At 40.5% G+C, this 13,848-nt stretch overlaps 1 protein-coding gene across 6 annotated transcripts in view; it reads left to right on the top strand.

Annotated features, from left to right (window-relative positions):
- The window catches only part of LOC135488681 (H(+)/Cl(-) exchange transporter 7-like), a 353,896-nt gene that overhangs the window by 157,613 nt on the left and 182,435 nt on the right, over positions 1-13,848 (top strand). For all 6 annotated transcript variants that reach the window (XR_010447011.1, XM_064773357.1, XM_064773347.1 and 3 more), the window contains exon 14: positions 12,094-12,263. Coding sequence is in view for 5 of the 6 variants with exons in the window: in XM_064773357.1 (XP_064629427.1) it covers positions 12,094-12,263 (170 nt within the window). In the remaining variant the exon portion in view is untranslated. The remainder of the gene's footprint in view (positions 1-12,093; positions 12,264-13,848) is intronic.

The raw sequence follows: 13,848 nt of genomic DNA, 5'->3' as shown, positions 1-13,848 counted from the left end.
ATTAGTATAGATCTCATTGGACCGTTGAAGCGTACACCCAGAGGATTCTTGTATGCAGTCACAATGAAAGACAATTTCACAAAGTGGGTCGAGGCAGCACCCTTACATACAATGGAGACAGAGGAAATATGTAACGCCATAATTCGGGAACTTGTATCTAGATTTGGCTGCATGCATATCATTCATAGTGACAGAGGAGCCCAATTTACATCAGATTTATATTCATGTCTCATGCAGAAGTTGCAGGTTAATAAGACTCTAACCACTGCGTATAATCCTAAGAGCAATGGGCTGGTGGAAAATTTCAATAAAGTGCTCAAGAGTATCATGAAAACCTATGTTGAAGATCACAAGGAGAGCACTGGATCTTGGGATTTGATGTTACCAATATTTCTGATGGCCTACCGGTCCTCTGTGCACTCGAGCACTGGTGAAACTCCTCATTTCCTTGTGACTTCTCGGGAAATGCGTCTCCCTTTGGATCTTATGTATAATTCGCCTTCAGAGAAATCACAGGATGTACCTACTTATGTCATTGACTTAGAAGCAAAATTTCACAAGGCCTATGCAATTGTGAGGGAGCGTCTGAAGGCGGCACAACAAATACAGAAAAAGCAGTATGAAACGGCTTCGCCTAAATATAGATCACTACAGGAGGGTCAGGCAGTATGGTATTTCAATCCGAGGAAAAGCTTCAAAGGAGACAAGCATCGTCCATGGCTTGGACCTTACAAAGTAAAGACACTGAACGAAGACTTTACTGTCCTACTTCAAGTGAATAAAGACGGAGAAACTATGAGGACCCATGCAGACAAGCTTAGGCTTGCAAATGGAATCACTCTGGATGACTGGTAAGGTGACATATGATCCTCTGGCAGCATGTCTTCTTTACGACTCTGACCAAGTCAAGTGTGACCCGAGTAGCCTACATGGAAGTGTTTGGGTTTTGGTAGACTGTCACGTGTCTTTGAATGTGTGAGTGAGTGTCTTTGTCAGTCAGTGCTGCAGCAGCACTGTAGAGTGTATCGGTGTGTGTGTTGTGTTTACTCATTTTGACAGGTCTTGGTAAACCCGTGATACTTCTATTGTTGAAATACTGATACATGTTAAGGTTCCGGACCAGAGTTAGTGACTGCACTTGTAGGGTGTAGTAAATGTGATTAGGCCTAAATACACTAGCTGGTCATTTGGAACTGAGTTTTGATATTGTTACTGTGGTCAACTTGTACTGTGATTTTGGTTTTAACTGCTAGACGTGATATTTGTCTCTGACCACTCAGCAAACAGTGTGATGATGGTCCATAGTTATACGGGTACCTTTCTGATTTGCAGGATACCCATTAAAGACTGTTGGCAACTAGTGTGTCATCTTAGTGATTTGCCAAGTAAGTGTGACAGTAGTCATGTCTCATTTTGATTACTGAGAGTGCAAACATATTTTGTACAGTTTTGTTCAATTGTTTGATAATTTGTAATACTTTGTATAATGTACATGTATGTGCTCATTTCTTGATCAGGTTAAGATCAGGGGTGTTTTGTAACTTTACTTGGAATAGTTACTGATATGGAAATGGTGAAGTTGAGTTTTAGTAGGAATGTCACTGATATTGTTGCAGACATTATGGGCTATGATCTGGTAGTTTGCCCTGGGATTACAGTATTTTTATCCTGCTCTAGCCTGTTATTGGGATTGGACAATTTTGAGTAAGGATAACTGTGATTGTATTGTACCTGTTAGTACATCTAAGTATTTGCATTAGAGTGACTGAAACTTCTATTGTTAACCAACTTTAAAGCACACCAAGTAGAAACTGTTATTTTGTATGATCTTGTATCTTGTAGGGATATTGGCATTGTATAATTTGTGTGACTATTGTTAGGATTTGTCGTATAGAACTGAGTTCTGCAGCAAGTCGCTGGTAATTGCTATTTTGATCCATTTTGTTCAGACCGAGTTACATCTATAATCTGAGAGTTCCTATCTTGACTATTTGTAGTTGACTAGTGTCATAATTTGACGTATTATACGTGTTTCAGGCATCTTTTGATAATGCATGCATTTTCGGATAGCAATAAGCTGAACGTTTGTGTGTCAGGCACTTTTGAGTAAGGACAGTCTTGGGTCCGTGATTAGTCAGCTCAGGGTAAAGCGGTACTGCTGACAGTACTGCTAGGGATTTGCTTTGTTATATTTTTTATACATATGTATGCTTTTACTTGTATGTTAACTTGGATGGCATTTCCATCACTTTTATGTCCAGGGTTAACTGGCATTGTAGTAGGTTGCATTATTCTGTGTGAAGTTTTCACAGGGATTAAGTATTTTTGATATTAATTTTGATGCTCAGGTACTTAGTATATCTGATGTGACTCTGGTAGTGTGACAGTATTCACTAGTTGTGTTCATCCTCATGGGCAACATTATCATGCCTGGTAGTACTTTTGTATAAATGCATTTTATGCATATTTGGTATTTGTTGACCATTTGATTTTACCACCTAATGACTGCAGCTTCGGTGTATGAGTGTCTGAGGACTGAGGTGTATCTATGTGCATCATCCGTGATGGATGGTTCAGTGGTCAACAGTCATGTCATGCATTAATTTTAATGTGCAATATGTAACCCTTCATGTGTTCTACATGTATTCTGTAATATTCGATATCCTGTTTCGGTTACCCTGATTTGGGGAATTGGTCCTTGCGTTTTGCATTTTTGGTCTTCGGGCTTCGAGTTGGCGCCTAACCAGGAATTCAACTCAGGTTTTGGCATGTCCCTCCCAGCCTTGGGGCAGGAGAAATTTTCAGATCAGGCGTCTTTTATGCGGTAAATCGTTCTGGGTTTTTACGTAACATCTGTACTTGTAATATCTGTGAATCCCAGCTTTAGTTTTATGATACAACTTCTGAATGGGCATTGCTGATGATTCTCTTTGAAAGTTTAAAATGTATAAGCATGCTGGTACAGGCGACCGTTCTTTGATAAGTTTTTGGATTGTACCAGCTACGCGTCCTAGTTGTGACTTTGCGTGTCATTTTGTACTTTTATTTTATTTTTTTCGCTCTTTGGGGGCGTATGGCCGGGGCTATCATACGCTCGGGAGAGGGGTGATGTATAGTATTTCATATATCGCGCTCCTGGCCGTCTGGTGGTGTCGCCATGCGCCCATGTGTTAACTAATTTGTAATCGCCTACGGCGATATTGTAAAGATTGACCAATTCGCAGTATTAAATATCGTGTTCAGAAATAGTATTCCCGTGTCTTTTTGGCCACGAAAACTGTTACAAATGGAGGGCCTGGCCTCCCCAAGGATCGTGACGGGGGAGACTAAACACCTACCTCCTCTGCACCCTGAAAAGTCACCTTCGGTTCACCCTTTTCAACGTACTTGACATACACTCACATCGGTTCGGTGACCGAAATATCAGTAGACTTGTCAATCAGGATGGCAAATACCAGAGACTTGTGTAATGTGTCCAATTTCACATCAGTAAATTAAAGGGACAATGTAATGAATATTTTTTGCTGTGGTTTTGTCATAGTGTCAAACTAAATTTAACAGATTGGCAACTAAGCATGGCATGGCATATTGGCGGTAATATTATTTAACTCTTTGATGCCGTTGCAAGATTTTGTCGCGGACGTGCGTAGCACGCGAAAAAATTGAAAAAAAGCAATTTTGAACCAAAATATTTAGCAACTTCTTCAATTAACTTCATAGCAATCCAAGATATATATAAAGTAGCAAAAAGTTGCCATTCAAGTGAATAATTCAAATTTTTCCCGCCTTGTCCAAAACAGAAATAATTGGCAGAAGCTCAGTATGTACAACGAATTAATTGAATTTCAGAAATCTCTCTCATTTTGAGGATTAGCAATTGTAAGACAAAGCCTGTGCAATAATTCAAACTCATCTATGGCTTTGTTTTTAGTCTATAATTGTTTTAGTCAATGTACAAGTACTTCAGCCACTGAAAATCGGTTGCTGAATCCTCCTGCCATTTTGGCCTATCTTCCACTGAACACCCCAACTTTGCCATCTTTCATACGTAAAATGAATTATTAGTTCTTGCAGATGATATCAGATCGCGCCTCTATCGATTTCAAAAGGATAGCTGGAATTGTAAGGGAATGGTTCAGTCAAGGGAACCTGGTGTCTGTTGCAGGGGACTGAAATAGGATCCGAGTACACTCGGTCTGCGGCTTCAAAGAGTTAAAACTATGCGGATAATAAAGTGGTGACACATACCGCTCAAATGGTTGTTATCATAAATCATTATTGTTACTATATTAACACTAACAGCAAAGCACATACCGATGCAGTAGACCATCTCTTGCATGGTTCTCTCCGACATGTATGTTGCTGGCTACATGTATGTTGCTGGCTACGGTAGGATGGTTCAGATCACCACACCCAAGTCCCTTTACGAGGCCAATGAGCAACTTGTAGTTTGTGATGTGTGCAATGTCATGGCTCACCAACCAGTACATGCACTTGAGTCCTGCCATGAATGCTCTCTTCTGAGCTGTTGCCATCATGGAAAAGGCTGCTTCGATCCTACCATCCTTGTTGACATCTCCTACCGTCGCTCCAGGTCGACGGCAACGACATGACTTACGCTTTGTCCGTCCTGTCGATTTGTCGATCTCGCCTGGTTCTCATCGTTTGATGAAGTGCTGCGGCTTTGCCGATTAGTTAGCGTACCCCTGCCTTGAGAATGTCGCAGTGTTTTGCGCATCTAGACTGATCACTCAAACGTGTTCAGTTGCCGTGTGCAGTTGTTACTGCAGAACGGAAAATATCCGTGGCATATAATGCCTCACGATGGACATATTCGCAGCAGAATTTTCGTGGTTGAAGAATTTTTTTCCAAGAAAAGTTAAACTGTCTATTTTGACTAAGCTCTTAGTGTATGGGAACTGTAGTGTAAAATGTCCCCTACATAACATAATCTGAGCAAAAATTAAGCAAATGTTGTTTAACCCTTTGGCTCCCGAGGCCAATGTAACGGTATGTACCCACATTTTTTACCAGTTGATGTAATGTATGTGATGTAAAAATACTTTAAAATTTTGTAGCTCCTTCATTGTGCATCCTTGACTAATAAAACCAAACATTTTGTATAGCTGATTACCTTGGCTATGGATTGGCGGTTTTTTTGGGTATCAATTAGGTAAGAGGTAATCAATAATCAATAATATCAATATTTGGCTCACCGTAGGGCAGTCTATACAACACCGCAGTGTCCGTCGTCATCTGTCGTCATCTGTCGTCGTCTTCATCCTGTTTCAAAAACAGTGGCACGTTTCTTAACCACTAAAGCTATGAACTTGAAACTTTGTACACAGGACCCCCCAGGTCAGGTGACCTCTGACAATGAATTCCGATCTGATTTTTAACTTGGTCACCAGGGGGCCAGAAGCAGAAACCTCAAAAGTGGAATATCTGTCTTATGAGTGACTCGTTTTTGATAAAATATAAATGGTAGGTTCTCCTAGCTAGGATACATCACATATCATACAGGTTTTTTATTTGACCTAGTTTTCTAGGTCACAGAGGTCAAATGGCATAAATTGTCCATTTTTGTGTAACTATGGCACAATAAAGCTGTGAAATTGAAATTTGATACACATGACTCCCTACCTCATGAGTTTTTAGGCCACACCCGTAACATGGCCTATGGTTCTTCACCAACAGAATCACTCTGGTTAGCCCGGAGTTGTTCTCATTCAACCACTGGGCCCTGGTTCAACATTTGTCCAAGAGAACCATCTACATGCACACACGCATGAGCATCTGTGAAAACTCGACATTGGTTTCTGATGAGTTAACAATTAACGAAACCGTAGTAGTCTCGATGAATTCCGCCACAAAATATACTGCGGACTTCCCCACCCGACCACATTTTGGCGAGACCTACCCGCTGATGATGTCACTTGATCGCCAATGACGTCACAGTGTGTACGAGACTTCAGCCGTCACATGACGTGATGTACTCCAACAATATTTGCGGTAGACACACAAACTTGACTCTACGTCATTCTACGGTCAAACCAAGTCGCAACAGGTCGTTCATCACCCTTTGCCTCGTTATAATTCAATGACTCCCTACATCACATAGCCTCTGACACCAAATTTCAGTCTGATCTGATTCTCTACTTGGCCACTAGTGGGCCAAAACTAAAAAAGGTAAAAAGTGCAATATTTCGTTTAATAGTGACTTGTTTTCAATTATATTTTTATGTTAGGTACTCCTAGCAAGGATACATTACATATCGTATGGCTTTTTGATTTGACCTAATTTTCAAGGTCACATAGGTCAAATGGTGTGAATTGGCTGTTTGAGTGTAACTATGGCACGTTTCTTAACTGATAAAGTTATGAACTTGAAATTTGGTACTCATGACTCCCTAAATCATGTGACCTCCGACTTCGAATTTCGATCTGATCTGATTCTCGACTTGGTCACCAGTTGGCTAAAACTAAAAAAGGTAAAAGGTGCAGTATCTCGCTTATAAGTGACTTGATTTCAATGATATTTTTTGGTAGGTACTCCACGCAATGATACATCACTTGTCATACCGACTTTCGTTTGACCTATATACTATACTTGTAGCCTGTTTCTTAACCAGGATGAATTCCAAAACCACCAAATATCTATGTTGTGAGCACAATGGCCTCTGGCCATTTCATCTTTGATTGATTTTTCTCTGATTGATTTTTCTGATTTGATTGACGCTGTTACAATTAAAAATTATCAACGTAACTTAATTGATGACCTTTTGCTATTGTCCATTACTGATGATCAAATAATACAGCATAATATTGATTTATGTGCTAATCAGTCCGGCTGAAGGGGTTATTGTCGTCCTGGGTGATGCACAATATCACCCAGGCTCTATCTGGCGATGCATAACATCACCCTGGGTGATATTGTGCATGCACAACATCACCCTGGGTGATCTTGTGCATTCGTTTTGCGGTTGGTGACGAAGTTGTCAAATCGTAGTATGATACTTCTGCTATATACCGTAGACGACCGCGCACGGCGAATAAATCCTCGGCACCTTTCTCATGTTTATTTGTTAAACGCACATATTTTTGTTTGATTTCCCGTCCTTTTGCAACTAAAGATCCCCTTTCGAATTCGGGAATAGCTGCCAAATGATGTTTCAAGTCGCGCTGGTGAACCAGATGAACGGCCGCCATTTTTTTTTTTGGGCCGTGAACATTTCGACGTCCGCCGATTCGACAACCCCGTCACCAATAGTGAAACGAATGCATAACATCACCCTGGGTGATGTTGTGCATGCACAATGTCACCCAGGGTGATGTTATGCATCACCCAGATAGAGGCTGGGTGATATTGTGCATCACCCAGGACGACAATAACCCTTTTGGCATCAGTCCGTGTACTATGACGCTGCACGAGTGCCAATCGAACTGCAGCGCCATCTGCAAACTATGAATGAAACATAGTCTTCCGCAGATCACCAGGGACAGAACTTTTCCCCAATACTATAATGTGTTAGAGAAGCAAAGGGAACAAGCAGTGTCAGTTGTGATAGGCAAACATCACAAGTGACACATGTGTGAAATCATTGTTCGGTCACTTCTGTGTAAGACTACAAGGTGGAACAGGAACATTATCCCATGAGGTGACACCCACCCATTACAGTGGTCTGGTGGTCCTTGTTTCAGATTTTCTATTAACACATGCCTGATTTTTCCCCAGTACTATGATGAGTTAGAGGAGCAAGGGGAACAAGCAGTGGCAGTTGTGAAAGGCGAAAAGGGAAGCGGTCATATTACATTTTATGTATCATTCTATTGTGTGGAGGAAGAGACTAAAGACATGAATGAAGAAGAAGAAAGGTAGTGCTGATAATTTTGTGGCATTCTGTATAAAATTTGATTGAGGCTGAGAGGGTTAATGCACAGGAATCAGGAAGTGATAATGAAAAATTGTACACCATGACACTATGAGGGGTTTATACCCATAGATAATACCAGAAAATATGATAAAAGTCAGTAATGTTTTCACAAATAGAGTGTTAATTATATATTACCTCATAAAGGGTCAATGCTCAATTCATTTGATGCACAAGAACCAGGGAGTGATAATGATAAAATTGTACTCCACACTAAAAGGGTTAATGGATACTACCACAAAATATGGTCAAGTAATGTTTTCATAAATAGAAGGTTACTAGAATATTAGCTCAAAAAGGGTCAATGCTCAATTCATTTTATAGATGGCACTTGGAAATCCTATAATATTTGTACCATTTTATACCTCTAAAGATTCATTAAAGTTCACTAAATGTGTTGAGAATTGTATCCCAATGGTCACCTGATTGGTTAATAGTAGAAATCATCTGATGAATTTCCCGCCATCAAATGCAACGAAAAACGAACCCAACGGAACATGGCAACAAAAGCACATGTCAAGCCACGAAGCGACCACGAGGTGCTAAATATAGAAACACTTCACGCCGCTGCTAATCAACGTGCTGCTAGAGGTCATGTGACTATACATTGTCGTGGAGTCTAAAGTCGAGAAATGTTCGGTATTTGGCGCTCGGCATTCGTGCGGAATGGTGATTTCATCCAGCTAAGCGAGGGGGTAAATCTTTATCAAATTTTGTGATCATTTCATTTCTTTTCATTTCATTTCATTTCATTTCAATCTATATTTTGATGGCACATACTTGCATTGAGTCTCTCGGAAGATTAAGTGTTTTTTTGCCATTTTTTTAACATCATCATATCTCCGCTCCTGAGCGGCCGATCATTTTTGCAACTTCACAGGAGTTAAGTCCATACCTTATTCTGATTGGATGCAAAATTTCACCTCTTATGGAATATCATGAACCTGTTGCATTTTCTGTCGAAATTTGGAGTGCAGGACATCTTGGTTCCACGGTACCGGAGCGCTGAAAATGGCGTCTTCGTGATGTAAACAATGACCCAAGTTCAGCTTGCGATTGAGAATGCTACATGCGGAATAATTCAACAAACCAAATATGATATGAAAGTACAGTAGAACCTGCGGACACCTCTGCCAGGCGGACACTTCTGCAGTATGGACATTTGATTTTTTCTAGGTCATTTGCTTTAACCAAAACCTCTGTAGAGTGGACACCTCTCTGCTCTGAATTGCGGACACGGCCATGGTGACTTTTTGGTCCAATCACAATTGTGGACAGTAAACAAAAACAATGGCTTCCCGTTTTCACTTAGGTAGTCGATTAGAACAGGTGTGAAGTTTGCATATTTAATGAACATAATTAGACACTGTGTGCAGTTAATTACAGGGTGGAGTGAATTTAATGTCCATTGCTCCCCTAATTAAAACCAAATGTTTTCATTAATTATCTTCATAGCGCATCACATTGTCAAGTTACTGTATAGTCCAACATTAATTTCAGTCCATTGAGATGTTTGTCCCCTTGTGCTCTAATTACAAAGAATAAAGCTTGATGTGTAGTAGCTCAATCAAATACTTTTATACAACTAATTAAGGATGTACGCTGTCTAGCTATGTAGTATGTAGCAGAGGAACACAACCTGCATATATCAGTGTTGGCAAAAATTAATATGACCTCCACCAGAAATGCCACAAGGTATTACAATAAAGTAATTTCAAGTTCGCATATAAGTGTCATCAAATTATTTGAAATAGTTTATATTCAAAATTAAATTGAATATGTAATATGTTGGTTCATGACCCACATATTCATACACATCAATCCACTTTTTGAACAAACTAAATGGAATATGGAATATGTAAGCTTCACCGCCCCCATGTCCAGACACATGAATCCACTTTTTGGACAATAATGGCATAACCTCCCTATTAAGGACACCTCTACATTACGGACACCAACGCCCAGTCCCATGGATGTGTGCAATAGAGAGGTTGTACTGTATATTATCTAATTTATTTCGTACATGTAATTTTAAACACATTAAATGATAATCTACAGGCGCAAAATGAATACGTATAGCAAACTATATCGCGGCTCTTCGAACATGCTCAAATACACGTCGGAGAACGTTGCAGATGCTCCATAATAAATTGACGTAGTGGTTAATACACTTCTCAGAAAAGTGAAGTTAAAATGCTGGTGAATGAACGATGATATCATCAAGATACCCCAGGCAATACTCTAACCACTAAGGATGATGTTAATTAGTCTTGTGAATGTGGCTGGGGCACCAGTGAGCTCAAATAGCATAGCTAACCACTCATAAATTGTTTGACCCGGAGACTAATGCCGACTTCACGAGATCTTCTGGGGCCACGCCCACTTGCCAGTCGCCACTGTCACAGTCAAGGGCACTGAACCAACATGAACGATCTAGTTTACCAAGAGTAGTGTCTGTGGCAAAGGTTGGGCTGACTTCACTGTACATTCATTGAGCTATAATAGTCAAATGCACGGACAAAATCTTACACTTTGCTTCCGAGACAATACGACTCGCAAGCGTCATACAGGTTGCAAAAACTAGGTTTAGTATGGTATGGTTCTATATAATCGGCCATTACCATCAACAGCTCAGGATACTCTATTCCCTGGACATTCTACAGGGATATATCTAGAACGATTTGGAACGGCGGCCCGCCGTGCCCCTAAAGTGATGCGCCGTTCTGCCCTTATCTGTTCCAAAGGCCGCCTGTCTGCCCTTTAAACCCACAGAGATGCGCCGTCCATGCTTCTATCATTAGCGCCATGCATGCCCCTTGCGTCCGCCTTGCCCTCAATCCCCCCATCCGATGAATCTATCCCGATTTTACCTCCAAATCGCTTCCGTGTCTTGTGCCGATGACGGAATATCTTGCTCAACGCCACGTGGTCATTTGGCGCCAAGATAGCCATTCTCGCTCCCATGACCAAGATACTATGACAACGGTACACAAATAACAGTCACAAAAATCGGCGGATGAGGTCGCCAAAGAGAAACATGCCGGCCAGAAAGAGGGGGGACACGGAGTGCAAGTTTGAACTTGCGGCCTCTGCATCAAAATGTGCGAGGCTTGATGTACTTTTCAAGTATATTTCCCCAGTGCAAAGAGTGTTCCAGGCCCGTCATTCTGTGAATCGCTTCGCAGGCAGGTCATAAACGACAACCTACTGCGTATTGTCTGCTCGGTGTCAACACATCGGGACAATCGTATTGTATGCAGCGGACGATCAGTGCGCTCTGCGGCCATTTAAATAACTAAAGAAGCTCCACGTGCTTACTGTTTGGCGTGCTGATGCAGAGATGCCTATCGTCACTAATAAATTATGAGGTCGTCTCATGTTTGTGTTTAGTATGAAATATTCTTTACAATGATGTAATGACTGTATTTGGTGGAGAGAATATAATATACTGCTGGTATTTGAATGTGTTGACTGAATGAAAGCTCGACCGTGTTTCCTGCCAAAATGATATGCGGCATTGACGATCTTCTGCGTCTCTTATTTATTGCCTGTTGCCATTCCGATCATAATAATTGATCTGCCTCAATGATTGATTGATTGAGATAAACTGATGTGTACATGTAGCAGCAGTATCCATGGGCCTCAAGTGTAGGGTATAGGGTTTTTACATCCAAGGAAGAAGGAAAGGAAAAGAAAATTAGAAAGATGGTGCAAAACAAGAGTAGTCTGTCATTATGTACAGTATTTGAGTGTTGAAGATTTTTATGTCATAAAAATCATCAACTCCTGAGACGTTTTTTTGCCCTAAAACCGCTACAATTGGCTCCCAAATGCTCTTATTTTACATATCAAATCATAAAAATTACTCATTTGACAGTAAAACAAACTTTAGTGCTCAAAATTAAGGGGGGATATCCCCCCTTGAAATATTTTAGGGGGGATGAATCCCCCCCTCCCCCCTCTGGCGAAAAATCCTGCTGTTCAGCATTGATACGGACAGTCGATAGGTAACATCGCCAGCCAAAAGATGGCTGCCACGGCAAAAGAGTTAAGCTGCCACTCGGCATCTGATGTCGCAACAAGGTGAATAGTTAGAAAGGCTATTGCACATGTAATACAAAGATAAAGCTTTGAAATAACATTATGTGAATTTTATTTTCAGGATCTTATGATGTATTGACATTGGTGCTGTTCTTCCTGGCGTATTTCCTGCTGTCGTGTTGGACTTATGGCCTGATGGTCCCAAGTGGTCTCTTCATTCCTTGTTTATTGACCGGAGCTGCATGGGGGAGGCTCGTAGGAATTGGGCTCACAGTAATGTTCCCAAATGCAGTGAGTATGATGAAAATTAAGGTGGTTATAACCTTTATTCATATTAGTTTTGTGCAGGTTTTGAGAAGTATGGGTTTTCATTGTCATTTCCATGTTTGTCATGCAATTTCAAGATGAAATAAATTGATCATCAGCTTCTTTTATGTGTGCTCACCTGACCCTTCTTTTGGCTCTAGTCATCCAGCACTGTGGCACACATGATATCCCTGAGCTCCCAACAGGTTTTAAACAGACTTAGGAAATGCCAAAATAGGACTTAGACGCTCACTATACCCACTGTGTTCGCAAATTTGTACTGAAAATTTCATGAAATTGCAGAAGATAAAAATCAATTGCACAATGACAATGACTTTCCTTACATGCCTTTTTGGCTCATTATAGGGGAGTCTATACAATACTGCTGTGTCTGTCGTCCGTCGACGTCTGTATCCTGTTTCAAAAACAGTGGCACGTTTCTTAACCGCTTGAGCCATGATCTTGAAGCTTTGTACACAGGACCCCAAAGACAGGTGACCTATGATACTGAAATTCGGTGTGATCTGATTCTTGATACTGCCACCAGAGGGCCGAAGTGGAAAACTAAAAAGTGTGATATCTCTCTTATAAGTGGCTTGTTGTCGATAAAATGTTTATGGTAGGTTCTCCTAGCAAGGATACATCGCATATCATACATGTTTTTGATCTGACCTACTTTTCAAGGTCACATAGAGCAAATGGCGCAAATGGGCCGTTTGAGTGTATCTATGGCATGTTTCTTAACTGCTAAAGCTAAATTGAATATTCTGCCTTCCAATTTCAGTCCAATCTGATTCTGGAGTGGGCCACCAGGAGGCAAAAACTAAATAAGTAAAAAGTGCAATATCTCGCTTATTAGTGACTTGTTTTCAATGATATCTTTTGTGGTAGATACTCCAAGCAAGGATACATCACAGTGGATTGATATCTAATACATTTCCATATCAAGGAGATATGATGGGGAAAGTTAGCCGCCTTGACTCTCGAATAATGAAATTTGAGCGACTTCAACAGGCAGACACTGCTTGCAAAAACACGAACAACTTTTCTTTACCGAGCTACTTACTCTCAAGTTACTCCTCATGTATCAATTGTATTCCAAATCAGAGCACAAATAGTCATTAACAGTGATTAAAAATGTACATGAGGAGTAACTTCAGAGTAAGTAGCTCGATACAGAATATTTTTAGGAGATTTTGCATACACTGTTGCACAAATTTCACAATTCGAGAGTCAAAGTGACTAACTTTCCCCGCCTTATCTCCTTAATATGGAAATGTATTAGATATCAATCCACCGTGGATACATCACATATTTTTTTCACCGGTTTTTGATTTGATCTAATTTTGGCCCTTTGAGTGTAACTATGACACATGTTTTAACCGCTAAAGCTTTGAACTTGAAATTTGGTACACATGACTCGCTACGTCATATTACCTCTGATACCAAATTTCTGTCTGATCTGAGCAAGGATACACCACATGTCATACCGACTTTGATTTGACTTATATACTACTCCAAAGACAGATAAGTTCCAAAAAATCTCTAACTTAAAAACCAGAAATATAGG

The sequence above is a fragment of the Lineus longissimus genome, chromosome 1, assembly GCF_910592395.1.
Source record: "Lineus longissimus chromosome 1, tnLinLong1.2, whole genome shotgun sequence".
Taxonomy (NCBI): Eukaryota; Metazoa; Nemertea; class Pilidiophora; order Heteronemertea; family Lineidae; genus Lineus; species Lineus longissimus.
The sequence above is the reverse complement of the archived record's forward strand: the minus strand, read 5'-3'. Positions and strand labels throughout refer to the sequence as shown.